We start from the raw sequence: 21786 nt of genomic DNA, 5'->3' as shown, positions 1-21786 counted from the left end.
TATTCCCCCTTTTCCGCGACCACATGCTTGTTTTGTTTGTATTAAGAAACCCTTCTACGCATCCCCTCTGTTGTTGTCTGCTCTTGGGTCTAATCTTGCATTCCGCAGTCGCGGACCATAACACTACTTTTTTTTCTTTTCTTTTTTTTTCCAATACCTCTTCATTTAACACTTACCTACAATATCACACACAAAACAATGAAGACCATAACTATAACGAGATTAAAGGTTATATGAAATATGCTTCTGTGTTAAGATCATGCATGGTGGGCATTCTTGTATGAACATGAACTTAAAGCTTGGAGTCTGAACAGGAGTTTGGGCTGTGGAAGCCAGTCTCTTCTTATTGTCGTCAGAATCCATTTTAAATTGTTGATAGTTACCGGCTCACGTGTGCAGTTTTTTTGCCAAGCGGTGACTAGGTGTATGGAGATAGAATAGTGCCAAAAGAAGTGAGGTTGTAAAATGAAAATTCTTCCTGTAAAATGACCATTTTTAACTAAAAAACACTTGTATTACCGACTTTTTCCTTTTGTAATAAACATGAAAAAAACACAATGTAAAAAATACATTATACAAGTGTTTTTTTTCCAATTACAAGTGATTTTTTTTGTTCTACGGGTGTTTTTTCTTAGCTACAGGTTAAAAAGTTTTGTCTCACCCTTGTCGCGTTTTATGAGACAAAAAAAATACTCGTAACCTAGTTTTAAAATAAAAACATAACTGTAAAATGACTCATCTTAACTAAAAAACACTTGTATTTTAACTAAAAAAACACTTGTATTTCCAAATTTTTTCGTTGTGAAATAAACATGAAAAAACAATATTATAAAATTTCTTCAAGTGTTTTTTTTCCTCATTTACAAGTGATTTTTTTTTGTTCTACGGGTGTTTTTTCTTAGCTACAGGTTAAAAAGTTTTGTCTCACCCTTGTCGCGTTTTATGAGACAAAAAAAATACTTGTAACCTAGTTTTAAAATAAAAACATACCTGTAAAATGACTCATCTTAACTAAAAAACACTTGTATTTTAACTAAAAAAACACTTGTATTTCCAAATTTTTCGTTGTGAAATAAACATGAAAAAACAATATTAAAAAATTTCTTCAAGTGTTTTTTTCCCCCATTTACAAGTGATTTTTTTATTTTTCTACAGGTGTTTTTTTCTTTGCTACAGGTGAAAAAGTTTCGTCTCACCCCTTGTGGCGTTTTCTGAGACAAAAGTCACTTGTAACCAAAGATGAAAAAATCTACTTGTACATCGAAATAATATGTTGTAAAACACAAAAATATCATTCCAAGTCGTGGTCAAAAGAAGACGTTAGTTAAGAAAGAACACAATCTAGTGAATAGTTCTTCGGGTGTTTTATCTTTAATAATCTACAAGTGTTTTCTGAGCATGTACAACTAAATTTCGGCCCAAGCATGTGATGTGAGGCAAAATTCAGACCAATCGGAACGGCGATTGTTCAGGAGGAGGGCGGGACACACCATTGCCGACCTGCTCCTTCTTGCTTTATTCATCACGGCAGAGTACGACAGAAATGGCAGAGCACGCTCAGGTAAGAAGTTCCGTGGAATTAATGTTTTCTCATGAATGTCATTCAGTTAAAGATTTATCAAGCGTATAATTGGCTCGTCGTCGATTTTCGTGCCTTTCTTAGGAAGGCGAAATTCACTTGATGTTGACACGAATTATGATTATATACGCTTGATAAATCTTTAACTGAATGACATTCATGAGAAAACATTAATTCCACGGAACTTCTTACCTGAGCGTGCTCTGCCATTTCTGTCGTACTCTGCCGTGATGAATAAAGCAAGAAGGAGCAGGTCGGCAATGGTGTGTCCCGCCCTCCTCCTGAACAATCGCCGTTCCGATTGGTCTGAATTTTGCCTCACATCACATGCTTGGGCCGAAATTTAGTTGTACATGCTCAGAAAACACTTGTAGATTATTAAAGATAAAACACCCGAAGAACTATTCACTAGATTGTGTTCTTTCTTAACTAACGTCTTCTTTTGACCACGACTTGGAATGATATTTTTGTGTTTTACAACATATTATTTCGATGTACAAGTAGATTTTTTCATCTTTGGTTACAAGTGACTTTTGTCTCAGAAAACGCCACAAGGGGTGAGACGAAACTTTTTCACCTGTAGCAAAGAAAAAAACACCTGTAGAAAAATAAAAAAATCACTTGTAAATGGGGGAAAAAAACACTTGAAGAAATTTTTTAATATTGTTTTTTCATGTTTATTTCACAACGAAAAATTTGGAAATACAAGTGTTTTTTTAGTTAAAATACAAGTGTTTTTTAGTTAAGATGAGTCATTTTACAGGTATGTTTTTATTTTAAAACTAGGTTACAAGTATTTTTTTTGTCTCATAAAACGCGACAAGGGTGAGACAAAACTTTTTAACCTGTAGCTAAGAAAAAACACCCGTAGAACAAAAAAAATCACTTGTAAATGAGGAAAAAAAACACTTGAAGAAATTTTATAATATTGTTTTTTCATGTTTATTTCACAACGAAAAAATTTGGAAATACAAGTGTTTTTTTAGTTAAAATACAAGTGTTTTTTAGTTAAGATGAGTCATTTTACAGGTATGTTTTTATTTTAAAACTAGGTTACGAGTATTTTTTTTGTCTCATAAAACGCGACAAGGGTGAGACAAAACTTTTTAACCTGTAGCTAAGAAAAAACACCCGTAGAACAAAAAAAATCACTTGTAATTGGAAAAAAAACACTTGTATAATGTATTTTTTACATTGTGTTTTTTTCATGTTTATTACAAAAGGAAAAAGTCGGTAATACAAGTGTTTTTTAGTTAAAAATGGTCATTTTACAGGAAGAATTTTCATTTTACAACCTCACTTCTTTTGGCACTATTCTATCTCCATATAGGTGGAACTGCACTGCTGCAGCAGGGACCTTTAAGATTACCTTTAAGATATTTTTTTTTTTTAAATGTAATAAATCTGGATGGTGGGAATGGGACAGCAAGGAGCATGGACTAAATGGGAGAATGTTGTGCAAAGAAAGATCACCTTGTCCAACATCTGGAAAGCAGGCTTCCATCGGATCAGGTTCTTATTCCAGTCTGTCTATGATGTCCTACCAAGTTCAACCAACCTCCAAGTCTGGGGCAAAACTGAAATACCATTATGTCACCAATGCTCCAGAGGGGGATTCTTAAAAGCCCTCCTCAGCAGTTGTGCGAAACCCCTTGGAGACAGGTTTTATCGCTGACGCCATGACCAGGTGCTCAGGGCAGTTGCTGACAGCTTAGCCACTGCTATCAAACCAATCAAAGGCCTCCACCAGCCAAAGACCATCAGCTGGAGAGAGGCCCAACACTCAATCACTGGCAAAGTCTGGCCTCCTCATCTCGGCTACTGACTGGCACCTGGAAGTGGACCTTGGCAAACAGCTGAAGTTCCCAGCCAAGAAAACATCAACTCCGACCAGACACAACCATACTGTCAGATTCCACCAAGCAGTTGATCATGCTGGATATTACTCCTGGGAAGAGCGTATGGATGAAGCCAACGAGAAAACCCGTGCAAAATACCAGGAGCTGGTGGAAGGATGCTCAGGATAGGTGCCGTGGTAAAGCGAGTCTTCAAGTCCTGGAACGCTACCTCTTTCACCGGGGTCCACACAAATTGGAGGTAAGAGCATTGAGAGGGGCCACTATCATGCTGAAGCCACGGATACACCGCCTGTAAAAAAAAAATAGCGAACCCCAGGAATTGCTGAACCGTCTTGCGACTGTTCGGCGTTGGCCAATTGGCCACCGTGCTCACTTTAGCCGGATCCATTTGGACCCCTCTAGGGGTTACAAAAAAGCCTAGGAAGGAGATTGAGACAACATGAGACTAACTTTTCTCGGCTATAAAATAAAGATCGTTGGCAAGAAGATATTTTAAAAACCTGTTCTATGTGTTGCTTGTGGTTAGCTAGGTCCAGGGATTAAATGAGGATGTCGTCCAGATAAACAAAAATGAAATGGTCGAGAAATTCTCAGAGCATGTCATTGATTAATGCCTGGAAGAATGCGGTGCGTTGGTGAGGCCGAAGGGCTTGACCAAATACTCGTAGTGACCATTAGGGGTGTTGAAAGCTGTCTTCTACTCGTCTCCCTCCTGATTGCCGACCAGGTGGTAGGTGTTGCGTAGGTCTAATTTCCTGAACACCTTAGCCTGCTGTAATTGGTCGAACACAGATAACATGACGGGGAGGGGATAGCAATTCTTAATAGTGATGTCATTGAGCCTGGGGTAGTCTATGCAGAGACAGAGCGATCCTTCCTTCTTCACCACAACAAAGAAGCCCGCCCCAGCTGCGTACGAGAAAGGAAAGATGAGCCCCGCATTCAAGGAGGTCTGAATGTATTACCGAAAAGCGGCCTTCTCAGCACTGGAGATCGGATAAGGCGTCCCCTGGGGATAGTGGGGCCCAGGTTGAGGTCGATAGTGCGGTCATAGGAATGGTGGGGTGGCAAAGACTGGGCTCAGGTCTTACTAGAAACCTGGCGTAGGTGGTGATAGCACTCAGGGACAGTTTTCAAGTCGACCTCGGGTTTTGGGGTGACAGAGAGAGAAAACCTATTAACTGCAGTCTCCCCAACACCAGGAACTTCAACTCCAGGGTTCTTAACCGCCAGACAATGACCTCTACAATCCACACCCCACCCTAGTACAGACCAGGGGTTCCAATCATTGTATAGTTGGTGTTCGCGAAGCCATAAGAGTCCCAAAACCAATGTCTTAGCTTAGGCAGAAAACAAGTGGAATGACATGGTCTCTATTGGTCCTTGGACCGTTACAAAGGTTGAGTGAGATGTAGCGCATATTTAGTCAATGATATGTAAACGCAACATTATACATTTAATAACTTTTTTGTTTGTTTTTTCGACACTTTAGGGGAAGCCAAGCTTCCCTTGCAGTCTTAAGCCTGAGTTATGCTACTGCGTTGCGGTGACGGCGAAGCGACTACGGTGTCAATGAGCATTCCATAGTTCTGCAGCGTTGCTCTGTAATTCACCGCCAAGCCAGTAGAGGGGTGTGGCGTTGTGTTTGTAGGGTTTTGGAGCACTCTTGATGACTTCTAGTTTTCTTTCGGTTACACTAGAAGCTAAAATGCTAACGGAGATAAAACGCTTAAATGTGGCTCTTCAGCTCATCAACATTGAACAACAAATGTTGATCATACAAATGTCATGCCATGCTGAAGACTGTCTGTCGGACTGTTGATGCTGTTACATTACAAATTCTAGCCTCGGGTGGAAGCCAGCAAGCTGTGGCAGCTAGATTTAAACTGGCATGGAGCACTGTGTCCAGCGTTTTGTCCCTGGTCTGCAAAGAATTGTGGTCAGCCTTCCTGCCCAATTTTTTTTTTTTTTTTTTGCCGTGTCCTACAACCAACCACTGGGAAGCCAGAGCAGATTTCTGGCAGCTATGGAACTTCCCAAACTGCGTTGCAAGCCTTGATGGTAATCACGTTATAATAAAAGCACCAAGGCACTCTCAATCAGTGATGATGTATCAAGTGTGTGAACTGTCTAGTTAAAAATTAAACATCAAAACAACTCTTTTGACACCAAACCTGTGCTTTATTCTTCATATACTTGAAGTGTGAAATGTAAATAAGTCACAGCAAACATATGTACACAATAAATTATGAAGTGCACCAACCAAAAATACGACATAAAGTAATAAAAAGCTGACAGTTTTTGGCTGACTGGGTCACCGCGTTGTGTGGCCATTCGATTCCGAATACACACATACTTGTCTCGGTGGTTCTTCCATTTTTTATTCAATCGCTGGCTGACCTCCACCCCTGGATTTTCAGCAATCTCCTCCCACGAATTGCTTGCCATTTGGCAATCTTTATAATGTCTTGACGAGACATTATAGAAGTTGTCGTACTTGCTCTTTGGAACTCTTGTCGGCTTGGTCCATTTTTGCGTGTAGCAAAATAATGTTTGACAATGGTGATGATTTCGCGCTGAACCGGAAACAACAGTCTGAGCGGACCAATGACAGTCCATTTCCACCACATCACACGCATTGACGCAACATGAAGTTAAAAAATTGTGGAGGAACAAGAGAGGCTACAGCGGAGGGTCATAAATCGGGTCTTTTTTGACGGCGCAGGTCTGCCGTGGAAGCATATCTCTGCCTTTAGAGCAATCGCCACTGGTCTAAATATCCCATAGTACAATGTGGACACCTGTGGCTTATAGTCCAGTGCGGCTTATACAGGGTGTTCACTAAATATCTCGACACCTTTTAAGAATTTAGAAATGCTTCTGGTATAATTTGAAAGCTTGCAATCTTAAGTTTTTATGGAATGTTCAAATATGTTTAATGTGAGCACTTTCGGACATGGGAACGTGATCATTCTTGTCCAGACCGTCCAATCAATCTGTCTGAAAGTGTCGCATTCACATGCACTGTTCTGCCAGGTCTCCAGATTCCACATCCAATGATTTCCTTTTGACGGGGTCAGTTAAAGGACTGGTCTATGCACCTCCCCTTCCAAAAGACGTGGATGAACTGAAGTCAGTAATCACGAAAGCTGTTGCAATCATCGACATGAACTATATGCTTGACGTGTGCCGTGTGACCAACAGTGCTCACAAGGAACATCTTTGAACATTCCATAAAAGAAACTTGAGATTGCCAGCTTTATATCAGATACATTTTTTATTTCCTTGATAGTTTTCGGGATGTTCATTGACAAAATTGGTATGAAGAAATGTGGTTTTCTTGTAAATATTTTGTGAGTGCAGCTTATAGTACAAATAATTTTATTTTATTTATTAATTTTTTTAAAGAGGAAACTTGCTCTTTTTAGGTTATGCTAGTTTTGCCGTCCGCGTCTGCCTTGTATCTTTGCTTTGGGCGCATCTAATTGAAAGCGATCTCGGGTTGAGAGGGTTCCATTTCTTCTCTAATCCAGTCCAGTGGGTGTGGAGGGTGGGGGACTCACATGGTCTCAATTACCCCCCCCACCTCTGCCTCAGAACACTGGGTCCCCCTCTATACTCTCAATCCATCTCGCTGGCATGCTCTTTTGCGAAAAAGCGGGCCCAGGTCCCTTTTCAGCAGTTTGCGTTATTAACTACATACTGCAGAGTTCCTGTCCTTCATAGGAGCCTGAAGATGTTATCTCCCCTGCTGTCGTATACCGTTACCTTCAAAATATTTTATAAATTAGATTGAGATTGGCATATCATATCAGAGGTGGAGGCTGAGGTGGTCAGGGTTGGTTAAGGATGGGAGGGTGTGCGGCACTGTTGACAATCCAGGAAGCAATGCAACAGACTATGAGGATCTTCTGGTGTTTAAACTGGATGAAGAAGCACTGTGAGGTCATTAGAAAGGTGAAGGTGAGGGTGATTAAAGGCTTTGGTTTTAAGGCGAACTAAATCCAGTTTCTATATGGAAAAAGATGATGATCTGCCAAGAGACAGAGGGAGCTTTATTTGGACTCAGAGAAGGTGGCGGCAGTGAAGGTGGTCATGAGGGTATTGTATGACTATAAGAATGCATACACCTTCCTCTGATAATCAAACAAAGGTGTATTTACACATCTTTCTTTTCTATTCATAAAGATGTCTTGGGAACTTCTTGAGTTGAGACTTCTATAGCCAATTTTATTATATGTAAACTGTGAGGTTCTCAAATACTGGGATCAGTGTTAAAATGGTCATTCTTCCCCTTCGAGGGATTCAAGGATCGAACAAAATTCCATTATACAGTACATAGTCAAGCCATTGCTTATGTTAGGACAAAAGAATAACAACACTGGGTGAGATGCGTTGCTCTGACATAAGGACACTGGGTATGGGGCAGTAATTCAACTTTAACTCACAAGGCCTGACTCATTTAAATTCATCAGAAGAGCTTTGTTGATGACTAACACTACTTAATTAGATGGAGGTAGTCGTAATAATATGTCATGCTATTTGTACTGATGATGCCATGATTACTTGCAAACCAAGTGTTTATATTGATATCTTTTTCCCAAATAAATATCAACAGGAAAGGCCATTGGCAACTGTGTCACTCAAACATCTTTATTTCATGCTTCATTCTCGGTTCTTGACGTTGAGTAGTGGAATCAGTCTCTGTTTGTCTGTTCTCCACTGTGGAACATGTGGTTTTAGTTACAAGATGTTATAATGCTCAACAATGTTCCTGCCTCAGAGCTCGGTGTACCGCATAAAGGCTACTTTGTCCTATAATGCCCACACAGGAGAGTCGTCACACACACATTTACGGTTATGATGTATTCAGCTATCAGCTATTAAAACCATGTCGATTAGGGTGTCAATTCTACTGTTTGCCCAGCACAGTTTAAGTATGTAGTGCAGAGCAATTTTTGAAAAAAAAACAAAACAAAAAAAAAAAAAACGGTTGTAATTTCACTATGTTACAGTACTTTCAGTAATGAATATGCATGCATTCATACAATTTTTTCACATCCAGTACCACACCAATACTGCCTTGGGTAATGGGCGATACATACGAACAGTACATAATAAAAATGTTGGCCCAATCTGATTCCAACAGTACGCTCCACAGTCAGGTGCGGAGGCTGAGTCCTAGTTGCGAGCATGCCAAGCAAAGAAGCTCCCGGGTGGGAAAACGGCGTCTAGTGGAGGGGTGTGGAGGTTGCGAAAAAAAATTTTTTGGGACAAAAACAAGAGTTGGTCGCGCCATAGATGTATTTTACTAAACCACAGCAAATGCACATATATCCATTCAAAATTCTATTTTATTTGTATACTGTACGCTTGATTCGACAACAAACTGTTCAGGCATGGGCTACAATGCACTGTCCTTATTGTGGCGACAAGGTGACGCGTGGCAACCATCAAACTCTGACTCAATGGAAAGCGAACTTTAGAAAGAGCATGTAGCGGTGATGAAGCAAACTTATTTTATTTTCCTTCATTTAATAATATCTTTAGATAGGGTGCTGAGAAATATTGTGCGCCTAGACGTTCCAATGATTGCCAAGCACTACTCAAAATATGAGCATTTTTCAAACCTCAGGAGAGTAAATTGCTCAAACCTTTAGGCCTTAATAATTATATTTTTAAAAAAAATTAAATAGATAAAGAAAATAAGACGTGGTTTTGTAATTGTGTTGGTATTGGTAGATATTCTCATTCATGTATCAGAATCGAATTGGAAGAAGTATGGATCTGTGCATCCCTTGGTAGGGATATATACAGTGCCTTGCAAAAGTATTCGGCCCCCTTGAACCTTGCAACCTTTCGCCACATTTCAGGCTTCAAACATAAAGATAAAAAATTTTAATTATTTGTCAAGAATCAACAACAAGTGGGACACAATCGTGAAGTGGAACAAAATTTATTGGATAATTTAAACTTTTTTAACAAATAAAAAACTGAAAAGTGGTGCGTGCAATATTATTAGGCCCCCTTGCGTTAATACTTTGTAGCGCCACCTTTTGCTCCAATTTCAGCTGCAAGTCGCTTGGGGTATGTTTCTATCAGTTTTGCACATCGAGAGACTGACATTCTTGCCCATTCTTCCTTGTAAAAAGGCTCGAGCTCAGTGAGGTTGGATGGAGAGTGTTTGTGAACAGCAGTATTCAGCTCTTTCCACAGATTCTCGATTGGATTCAGGTCTGGACTTTGACTTGGCCATTCTAACACCTGGATACATTTATTTTTGAACCATTCCATTGTAGATTTGGCTTTATGTTTTGGATCATTGTCCTGTTGGAAGATAAATCTCCGTCCCAGTCTCAGGTCTTGTGCAGATACCAACAGGTTTTCTTCCAGAATGTTCCTGTATTTGGCTGCATCCATCTTCCCGTCAATTTTAACCATCTTCCCTGTCCCTGCTGAAGAAAAGCAGGCCCAAACCATGATGCTGCCACCACCATGTTTGACAGTGGGGATGGTGTGTTCAGGGTGATGAGCTGTGTTGCTTTTACGCCAAACATATCGTTTTGCATTGTGGCCAAAAAGTTCAATTTTGGTTTCATCTGACCAGAGCACCTTCTTCCACATGTTTGGTGTGTCTCCCAGGTGGCTTGTGGCAAACTTTAAACGAGACTTTTTATGGATATCTTTGAGAAACGGCTTTCTTCTTGCCACTCTTCCATAAAGGCCAGATTTGTGCAGTGTACGACTGATTGTTGTCCTATGGACAGACTCTCCCACCTCAGCTGTAGATCTCTGCAGTTCATCCAGAGTGATCATGGGCCTCTTGGCTGCATCTCTGATCAGTTTTCTCCTTGTTTGAGAAGAAAGTTTGGAAGGACGGCCGGGTCTTGGTAGATTTGCAGTGGTCTGATGCTCCTTCCATTTCAATATGATGGCTTGCACAGTGCTCCTTGAGATGTTTAAAGCTTGGGAAATCTTTTTGTATCCAAATCCGGCTTTAAACTTCTCCACAACAGTATCTCGGACCTGCCTGGTGTGTTCCTTGGTTTTCATAATGCTCTCTGCACTTTAAACAGAACCCTGAGACTATCACAGAGCAGGTGCATTTATACGGAGACTTGATTGCACACAGGTGGATTCTATTTATCATCATCGGTCATTTTAGGACAACATTGGATCATTCAGAGATCCTCACTGAACTTCTGGAGTGAGTTTGCTGCACTGAAAGTAAAGGGGCCGAATAATATTGCACGCCCCACTTTTCAGTTGTTTATTTGTTAAAAAAGTTTAAATTATCCAATAAATGTTGTTCCACTTCACGATTGTGTCCCACTTGTTGTTGATTCTTGACAAAAAAATTAAATTTCATATCTTTATGTTTGAAGCCTGAAATGTGGCGAAAGGTTGCAAGATTCAAGGGGGCCGAATACTTTTGCAAGGCACTGTACATTTGACTTATTCTAACTCCTTTTAATACACGGTTTCCTACATTCAGCCTGACCCACAAACCAAGGGCGTAGGTTTGGTCTCAACATTGGTAGGGACGATATAAAGTCAACCTGCATGTAAACTTTTTCTGGGGCCGAGTCATTAATAAGACCAAACAGATTGGGTGAACGGGGGTCAGAGCTACATTTCTCAAGAATATGAACCTAATTAATTGATAGGCTAAATGATCAATGCAAAATAAATCTATATTGACTTGTACTAACTTTGACGTGTCTTGGTTCAGGTGATACACCGTTCGATTCAAATCTTTATTTTCAAAAACTATTAAACATTTTGAAAACTTTCAAAATAAATGTTCTGGATTTTGTTAGCAAATTGCAATATTTGAACATAAATTATATTAATATAGACAATAAATACACACTTGTTAATAATATATCCAGGAATGCAAGGGAAAAAAAACATTTGTCTTAAGATCACTCAACATTGTCAAAATAAATAAATACCCTGACTAAGAAGTATTTTTCAGTTATATTACAAAAAAAAAAAAAAATGAATGGAGTTTTCCTTCAGGTAAAACAGGACTGCTTTTGTCCACAAGCAGAGTGAAACGCAACAACAAAAAAAAGGAAAACTTTTTACCTCGATGAAGATTAATGTATTATTATCTGAAAAAGATGCCTGCATGGGTTAGAAATACAAACTTTTTAAAATAAATAATGTAGAAAATAAATCAATACATTTTAAATAAATGTAAGTCATCAGCCAATCAAACGTGCATTTGAGGGGGAAAAACTCATTATATAATGCATATAAGGTTGCTTAAAAGTTGGTGGGACAATTTGGGCATCCTGAAAAGTTGCTAGTGTTATGGCCCTAGCCCCTACCATCCCTTTGCTAACCTAAGTCCTTGCCACTAACTCAGGCGAATATAAGGGTGGCAAAGTGGTAATAAGATGTTAGCAGCAATTACACCAGATGAATATATTGTGCATGCAAAAGCACAATAGCCCTTTGTGGCTATAATCCTATAACTCATCCAAGTAGGCCTTTATGAATCCTGCTTTGAATACTTAGACAAAACAAAATTCAACCATCACCAATTGACTGATTCAATGATTAAATGTTATCCTTCAAGCCCGGGTAATAATTAAATTGTGCTTGGAATGTGCTGTGTATACAGTGGTATCAGAAACCATTAGAGAGAAATTAAGTTAGTTAACTGAGACGATTGATGCTCATTGAAATACCGCTGTTTAAATAATATTTTCTTCAAAGTCATTTGTCGTTTTACTACACTCAGTATAAGTGATGTTGAGAACAGGGAATGAATGAATTTATATTTTTGAATTTCCGGTAAACGGTTCACAAAATGGCTAATGCGATTATTTGTCACCATCTTGTGGCAAACTGCAGTACTCGGCAGATGGCCCAAGGTGGACAAACTGAAAGACCTTTTAGGAATTATGCTCTTGAAAACACAAAAACTGTGGGCAATATACACACACACACACACACACACACACACACACACACACTCATACACCAAACACTTAAAAATGTCTGAAGAGTAATGAGTCTTGTAAAATGCTGTGTAAAAATATGTCAATTCAAACATATGTTTTTGTTTCATTTCAGTGCTATGAAATACAATGGTACATAGTGGGCAATCATTTCAGTTTGGACAAATGTTGATTTGGGGCAGGAGGGGCCTAGTTCGAAGATTACAGTTTAGGCGTCACTATTGAGAGTTAATCTATCAACACTAACCTTCTTGGGAACCTCACATATGACTCTTTCAGGGATTAAAAAAGTCTTTCTAAGGAATGTTACATTTACTTAAGAACAACCTAAACAAAAATTAACACTTAGCATTGATTGATTTGGACATTTTCTTACAGTCACAAATCTATTTGGAAAGACAAACAAACAGTATAAAATAAAGCAAAACAGTAGACATGTATGTTCAGAAAAGATTGAAATTTTATAACAAACAAACAAACAAACACATTCTGGCTTAAATATTGAGATACTGTATAAACAACATCAGCTGTATGAGTAGTACATGGAAATATTTATTTATTTATGAGTTCAAATTCCAAAGCTAAATCGATTGACTTTGTCAGATATTTAACAAAAATGATAATAGCTAACAGCAAAATATTTATTTATTTTAAATCAATATCTCAAAAACGCAAAACTATTGCTTGAGAAATGTTATTTTTTCATACAAAAATTAGATCAAATACGGTTTTCAAGAAAGTAATCATTCATTTATTTATTTATACTAAATTATCTCGCATGACGTGCAATTAACCAACTCAAATTTTCCCTAAAGGCAGCAATGCTGGGAAAATACCTTCACGAAACACATGTTTAGTCAGTTCTCCCTGCTACCTCCTCCTAACTAATGTTTTTCTCAGTACAGCCACTGGGACATAATCTACAAGAGCAGTCATGAAGAAGTTATTGCTTCTTCTTATTTTTATGGTGGCTGACGGTAAGCATGTTTCCAAATTTTGAATGCAAATGAGAGTGTGATTTTGAAGTTTTGGGCAACTGTGAGTTGATGAGATGTTCCTCCTAAACAACTTGTTAACATTGCCAAACCATTACATGAAATTGTTCTGCTGACATTTCTTTCTAGTCTTTGGATGCGGCCTTCCAGCCTACCCCCCTGTGCTTGGTCGAGTGGTAGCAGGCTTGGACGTAAACCCACACAGTTGGCCCTGGCAGGTGAGGGCCTACAAGTGATGCGTTCATCTGTATCCATTCTCATGTTCTACTGACCGTAAATCCCACAAATCTTTCAGAATGTGTACATACTGTATGTCACAATATTTAAAAAAAAAAAAAAAAATGCTTGCTTTGGTACTACACAGGTATCCCTCCAGTCAGACAAAAGTGGGCCCTGGGAACATGTGTGTGGAGGAACCCTTATTGCACCTGAGTGGGTCGTAACTGCTGCACATTGCATCAAGTAAGACTGAAAAATAAGGGAAGCGTGTACATTGCAACTTTACATAAATTAGCTCAATTTCACTTAAATAAGGACAAATGCCATAATATAAAACAGTAATTCCTAATCCTAACTATTAGGCTCGAGCGTATGACGTGGCACTTGCGAGGTTTCCACCGCTATCGCCATTGTGGAAGGAGAAACATAAACTGAGGCATTTCAACACAGGTCGCTCTTTAAAAATGGTTGGAAATTATTGTGCGGTAAAGAATTGCAACAACCGATCGAATAGAAAGGAGAATGTACAGCTCGACGGAACACCATTGAGTTTCTTCCGGATCCCTACATGGAGAAAAGGCGAGGGAAAGCTCATATCTGAACTTACCAAACGTCGAAGAATGGCATGGGTGGCCTCGATCAGAAGGAAGGGCATAACGTTTGATTCTCCAGTTACACACTGAGTTTGCTCTATGCACTTCCACTCCGGTAAGTTAATTTCGTTTGTTTATGCAAATTTCAGTAACTTTACGCCCTAAGTCGGCCTGTTGTTAGCTATAGCTACAGCTAAACAACTAGCATGCATACATGTGCATTGTCTTCATAAGACATAATTCCTGTCGTTGCTAAATGAAAAAGCTGTAATATTTTGACGTGAGAGAGTGGCAAAGAATTTGTACACAGGCTACATTTTATGCAACAAAAAATTTGTACATCCGTGGTCACAGACTAATGTAAACACACATTGCCTACCTTTGCTAGAAAGATGGTGTTGCCGTTTGCTATGGTCATAATTTGAAGATCCTGCACCCATCCGCAGCAAAACTGTTCGTAGCTTTGTAGCGATTTGTAGTTTCGGAATTGCTGATGAGTGTAGTAACATACACCAAACACTAAATACAGCATGATGTCCATTTCGCGTAGTGGTGGAAGCTTGTCGACATCTTTATTCCATTTGTGTTTGGCTTGCTCGTGAGGGTCAACATTGTTCACATTCTTAAAATTGCTCACATATCTGTCCTTCGCCGTGGTAACAAGTTTGTCTCTGTATCGAACTGGCAAGTTTTCCCTACATTTTTCCATCTTTGGCACTCGTAGTTCAATTATATTTGCCGTTAAGTTTAAATGTCCTGTGATGCAGACGTGCTTCCGCAATGGCTGCGTTGTCGCAAATCTCGCACGATCCCGTGCTGCTGTGACGTAAACGCTCGAGCCTAATTGTAAAAATTTTCCAATTTCACTTAATTTAAAAAATGTATTGCAAATTCATCTCAGTCCATCAAACAAAGCAACACAGTGACAGACAGAACTCTTATCATAATTTTTGGACTGTAAATTGCTACTTTCCCCCCTACTTCACACCCTGGGAGTAATAGTCCACTGTATCTTTTTTTTTTTTATTGAGCTGCTTGCCTTGCATTATGTAAATCTCACATAATACAAAGTGGACAGCTGTCGTTTATAGTCCAGTACAGGTTATATATTAATAGATAGTTTTTCTGTAAAATATGGGTTTGCAGCTTATAGCCAGGTGCAACTTATTTAAAAAAAATAATAATAATAATAATAAAATGAATAAATAAATAATGATAATTTAAAAAGATCATCATCCATTACATGGCAGAAGGTAACAGTGGTATGAAAAAATATCTGAACCTTTTGGAATTTCTGCATAAAATCACCATCAAATGTGAGCTGATCTTTGTCAAAATCACACAGATGAAAAAACAGTGTCTGCTTTAACTAAAACCACCCAAACAATTATAGCTTTTCATATTTTAATGAGGATAGTTTACCATCCCATTTAATATTTTGTGGGCCCCCCTTTGGCAGCAATAACTTCAACCAGACACTTCCTGTAGCTGCAGATTAGTCTGGCACATCGATCAGGACTAATCTTGGCCCAATCTTCTGTACAAAACTGCTGTAGTTCAGTCATATTCCTGGGATCTATTCATCTTTGTTGCTTCATTTCTAATTGTGTATCATATTGCCTCTGTAAAGCCCTTTGAGACTTCTGTTGTGATTGAGGGCTATACAAATAAAATTGAATTGAATTGAATTGAATTGGATGTCTGGCATGAATCGCTGTCTTTAGGTCATGCCACAGCATCTCAATGGGGTTCAAGTCTGGACTTTGACTTGGCCACTGCAGAACGTATATTGTGTTCTTCTGAAACCATTCTGAAGTTGATTTACTTCTGTTTTGGATCATTGTCTTGTTGCAGCATCCATCCTCTTTTTAGCTTCAACTGTCTGACATACCGCATCAGGTTTTCCTGCAAAACATCCTGATAAACTTTTTAGTTCATTCTTTCATTAATGATTGCAAGTTGTCCAGGCCATGAGGTAGCGAAACAGCCCCAAATCATGATGCTCCCTCTACCATGCTTCACGGTGGGGATGAGGTGTTGTTAGTGAGCTGTTCCATATTTCCTCCACACATGACGTTGTGTGTTACTCCCAAACAATTCCACTTTGTTTTCATCAGTCCACAAAATATTTTGCCACAAATTCTGTAGAATGTCCAAGTGCCTTTTTGCGAACATTAAATGAGTAGCAATGTTTTTTTAGACAGCAGTGGCTTCCTCCGTGGAGTCCTCCCATGAACACCATTCTTGGCCATAGATTTACACATAGTTGATGTGTGCACAGGGATATTGCACTGTGCCAGTGATTTCTGCAAGTCTTTGGCAGACAGTCTAGGATTATTTTTTACCTCACTGAGTATTCTGAGCTGAACTCTTGGCTTCATCTTTGGTGGACGGCCAATCATTGGGAGAGAAGCAACAGTGCCAAACTCTCTCCATTTGTAGACAACATCTCTTTTGTTGTTGTTGTTGCTGTTTTTTTTTGTTTAACCTGTCCTGTTCAGCTGTTTGACACGGAGAATGGAAGTCTAATTGTCCAGTTGGTCTGAACAGTTTTAATGTTTCACATTTAGAATATGAGTTACTCCCATTGTGATCATTCAACATACCTCGTTTATTATGACAGAACAGCGAGCAGGAAGGGGTTATGGGGGGGGACAGAAGAAAAGAAACACAAGAAAAGAAAGAAAAGAAACACAAACAACAAGAAGTACATTGACCGTCTACGCTAACTACTAATATGTTGGTGCTATCATCAGCTAGATGTATTTCCGGTTGACACCATGTGGGGGGCCTGTTGACCCAGGAGAGAAGGAGTGGTATGGGGAAGTGATTGGGAGGGCTAGAGTGTACACAAATCAGCTCTGTGATCTAGAACCCAGTAATCATGTGAAAATATGAAAACCTATAAATGTTTGGGTGAGTTAGTTAAAGCAGACACTGTGTTTTCATCTGTGTGGTTTTGACAAAGATCAGATCAGATGACCTGATGTTGCTTTTAAAGCCTTGGCTCAATAAAACTTAGAATAAAAAAAAACTACAGATAATGAATGGATACTATTGGACATGTTGCAATATCAAATAAAGTTCTTTGCTATTCTATTCTATATAAGCGTAGCAGCACTGTATGATCAGAGGGTGACGCTGTTTGACCCTGGTATTGAAACTGTGAGTCTCTAACCCTAGAAGTGTCAAGTTGCACAGGTAGGTAAGAGGTGTGGACACATTTGCAGGAAAAGAGAGGTGAGGCAGAAAATGCGGTGCAATAATTTTTAAACTTGCCAACAAAAAACAAAGTACAAACAAAATAACCAGGAAATCAAAAAACAAACAAAAGTCAGGCTAACAAATCAACTTACTTTCGAAGCAGGACGAGGAACACAATGAACTGGCAAAAACGCTGACATGAACGTGGACATGCACAATGTCGCGACAAGACTCAAAACGGGGAGCTTATATAGACACAGACACCGGGTAAAGAGTCTACAAGGAACAGGTGGGTGACACAGGAGGATGCAGGTTGGAGGACACACTAGGAGCAGACACAACAGGTGAAATCAATGGGCAATCACAGGGACAGGTCACACTCGGAGGAAAAAAAAAAACACAAAACCTAACAAGAAGAGAGATCGTGAGCTTGTTTGTGAACCCTCATGTTCAACAATTTTGGAATTCACGTTTTTTCTGGCTGATGTATAAAAATTATACATGTCGAACATCTGAAAGAAAGCTGTTCCAGTGCCAAAATAGGTTTAACACCATATCAATTTCTCCAAAATCTCAAACATCTCTCCTTCTCCAGCCGGAAGGATCATGCATGGTTATTGTCCTGACTATAGGGACATGCTGCAAATAGAGACAAAAAAGTCTAATACCACACATCTTAAATCACGTGTTATGAAATCATTAATTTATGATTTTGGGTTAAATGTACTTTTATAATGTCATGAAACTCCAGAGAGTCTGGAGAGGTCTAAAATACAGCTCGAGTGCTGATTAGATCCAGGGTGAGACCATTTATGAGCTTCACATATTTAACATTTCCTACAAAATAAAATTCACTAAATGGCCAAGCACAGATGTATCTTCATGAGCTTCTGGTTCACCACTCTCAGAGCCTTCAGCTAATAGTTTATTATTATATGCGCACATGTTCACATATATATTCTGTCTATGACTATTAACAATTATGTAGTGCACTGCCTTCAGTACTGTAAAAAACAATTAATTGAAGGCATTCCTAGTGAAAAAGATGAACAATAATGTTAAAAAAAAAAACGCGCACACACACACACAATAGCAAGACTTATTACAAACAAGTCCACACTCACCTTCAAAACAGTACCCACTGACAGGGAAAAGTGTACTTGAGTCTAAAATAATGATGGAAATATGTCATGTGCAATCCCACAGTGGTCGTAACAACTATACAGTGGAAATTGGTATGCACAGTTTGAAGGCAAGTGAGGAAAGCTTGGTATCTCGGGGGGCAGCCCGAATCATCACCCATGAGGACTACAACATGATGCTGAGTCGGTAACGGCACCCACCTGACAGCTATCCACACTACTTGATATCATCAGGGCCTCATTCAAAAGTGGGCTCTTTCAGATGTACAGTATCATATTTCATACACCATGACTTTCTTTGCCCTCCTGCATGTTTCTTTTGCAGTAATGACATTGCCCTTATCAAGCTCTCCACCCCTGTGGACTTTTCGGACACAATTATGTCCTCCTGCCTTCCACAACGCAATTCTACCCTCTCCAATGGCACGGCATGCTACATAACTGGGTGGGGTCAGCTGTCCAGTGAGTGCTTCGGCCAGTTTCCAGTGTTTTTAAGTAGCAAAAACAATTTTAAGTCCATTCATTCATTTTCATACCACTTATCCTCACAAACCACGGAGGGTGCAGATGTGTATGGAATAGTTTCAGATCAGGGGGATAAATTTAATTTTGATTTTGTCAATGTCGAGATTTTTGGGGATCGTGAGACATGCGTGAGGGACACACTCAATGTGCGTGAGGTGAGAACCATGGACTATGAACATAGCTAGCCTGGCTTAACTTCAGCAATACAAATAGGCCTAAGAACAGTAACCAACTTAGCTTTGCACCAGATAGCCATTAATAGATGGCACTACAATATTTATGTAATGAAGGAGGAGGGACTAGCTGACTGGCTTGGCTGGTGGCCAAATGTCCCTTGAAAAACAGAATCGTATGGAAGACAACATAAGAGTGTGGGAGTGAAGCTTGAGAAAAAAGCATTTTCAAAATGATGATGAATGTTTTTGTTGTTCCTCTCTGTGTACTTCATTTTCACTAATTGTATTATATTTTGGTGTTCTGTCGATTTCATTTGTATTTCCACAATATGTTTGGAGTGATCATTTGCAAAATTTTTGTTGCCAACGCATCTAAGTTGTTAAAAAAAAAAAAGTTTACCTCACGTTTTAAAAACGTATTTAAAAAAAAAAGAAAAAGAAAAGGCCAAAACACAAACACGGCTCAAGACGTTAAGGGTCAAATTGCAGTTTTTTTTTTTTTTTTTTTGGTAATTAATTGTACACAGATGATTACTTAATTGTGGTATTTTTTGTATTAAAAATACGGTACATTGCTGATAATTATTGTTTTTTCCATGTGATTATAAAACTCAAATATACTCAATTAATTCAGGTTTGAGTAACATTAATTAATAATAAAATAATAATTCAAGGTTGGCGGTTATCGAGCCAATCTGCTCTACCAATGAGGTGTCCCTTATATTTTTTTCAAGGACTTGGCAACCCACCAAAACTCATGTTCATCGCTAAAATAAAAATAGTAAAATTGAAGTGGTGCAAAAAACGCTAACAAACACTAAATCATCACGTTAGTACTGCATGATTCTACGTCGTTGTCCAAGTGTGTGAGCAATTATCTTCAAACACGTAGCCTATATTGAACGTAGGTCAATTTAGTCTGGGACAGAAAAATTATAACCATACAACAAGTCCAGTTTTATTAGATGGCATTTTAAAATGAACAAAAGCAATTATAAACATTTTAAAGGGGGATGGGGATAACTCACTTTTTTTTTTTTTTTAACTATTCATAGTACTGGCAAGATATTGGCTGTAAAATCTATTGAAAGTTTTTTTTTTTTTTTTTTTTTTTTTTTTAATCACAGCTAAACCCAACGTCTCATAACCAAGATAGTTTTACTTACAAGAATATTCCGTTTCTCCCAGCTGAGGGTGTGATGGCTGACATCCTGCAGCAGGCTCTCCTGCCTGTGGTTGACCATGAAACCTGCTCGCAGCCCGATTGGTGGGGTGCCTTGATGACCAACAAGATGATTTGTGCTGGTGGAGATGGTGTCACAGCAGGCTGCAATGTTAGCTCAGAAGAAGAATTGAAGTCATTATCATTCCACACAACTGAGTAAAACATAGTGTTTGTAATTTATGTGTGCCTGACAGGGAGACTCTGGTGGTCCTCTAAATTGCCAGAACCCTGATGGATCCTGGACCATCCATGGCGTGGTGAGCTTTGGTTCAGGTCAGGGCTGCAATGTGTTCAAGAAGCCAACTGTATTTACCAAAGTGAGCTCCTACCTAGATCGGATTGAAAAAGTAAGCAAAGGGGTCAGCCACCTTCACTAGCTTTGCTTTAGAAGCTGAGTTAGACGAAATGCTGTGGCCTTGGAAAAAAAGTATTTTTGTAATAAAATGCTTCTCTTGTACCTGCAGGTAATGAGCAACGACTGATGCAGCGGTCCAAAGTTGATTTTATCATCAGGACAAGTACAAAATAAAATGGTGTAAATTTTGCAACAATAAAAAACTCAAGGCGAAGTCAGGCAATTTTTGAGCATCACAGTTTGTAGCTGTTTTTTCTGAAGCTTACTCTACAAAAAAAAAAAAGAAAGAAAGAAAAAAAAAAGAAATATTATATTATAATATAGGCAGTGGCGGTTCTAGATTTTTTTCTGAAACGGGCCATGAATTGGCCACATGTAACCTTCACGAACCAAGTTTCGCTCAAATCTTTGTTCAGTGTTTTTTTTTCGTCAACAAGGCAATACACAGATCAATCAGGGCCGAAGTGGGGCTCATTTTCAGCATTTTGACACTGTCATGCAAAGATGAACCAGTAAAGTTTGTAATAATTCGTATTTAATCATACTGTGTGCAAGTAAGGATGCAATACGTGGAATTTTAATTTATTAACTTTTTTGAAAAGCCATTTTAAACACGAAAAACAGCATTAATATTTAACACACTTTAGAAACATCTCATTCTTATACTTCAAAAAAGAAGGATTCGCCGATTGCCATACTTTGTGCGATAATTTGAACAGGGCACTTCACGGGCCATTCAAATTAGCGTTGGGGCTAGAATGAAATATTCATCTCCATAAAGCTTTTCAGCAGATGGAAGCATGAAGTGCTCCAAAATCTCCTGATAGCTCACTGCATTGACCCTGTCCTTGATAAAACACAGTAGACCAACACCAGCAGCTGACATGGCACCCAAGACCATCACTGACTGTGGGTACTTGACACTGGACTTCAGGCATTTTG

The 21786-nt window shown here is 38.9% G+C and overlaps 1 protein-coding gene across 2 annotated transcripts; it reads left to right on the top strand.

The window, feature by feature from the left end:
* Positions 1-13194: 13194 nt before the first annotated feature.
* On the top strand, positions 13195-21064 carry LOC130912081 (chymotrypsin-like elastase family member 2A). 2 transcript variants are annotated; one of them, XM_057829883.1, is made up of 8 exons: positions 13195-13387; positions 13535-13623; positions 13770-13867; positions 18628-18750; positions 18889-19025; positions 20453-20598; positions 20684-20836; positions 20954-21064. In XM_057829883.1, exons 1-8 carry the CDS (start codon positions 13345-13347, stop codon positions 20969-20971), a joined length of 807 nt encoding a protein of 268 aa, XP_057685866.1. In that variant the 5' UTR covers positions 13195-13344; the 3' UTR covers positions 20972-21064. The 2 variants fall into 2 exon arrangements, with proteins under 2 accessions (XP_057685866.1, XP_057685867.1); XM_057829884.1 differs by having other exon boundaries at positions 20684-20806; positions 20954-21021.
* Positions 21065-21786: the final 722 nt, after the last annotated feature.

This window comes from Corythoichthys intestinalis, chromosome 2 (genome assembly GCF_030265065.1).
Source record: "Corythoichthys intestinalis isolate RoL2023-P3 chromosome 2, ASM3026506v1, whole genome shotgun sequence".
Lineage (NCBI taxonomy): Eukaryota > Metazoa > Chordata > Actinopteri > Syngnathiformes > Syngnathidae > Corythoichthys > Corythoichthys intestinalis.
The sequence above is the reverse complement of the archived record's forward strand: the minus strand, read 5'-3'. Positions and strand labels throughout refer to the sequence as shown.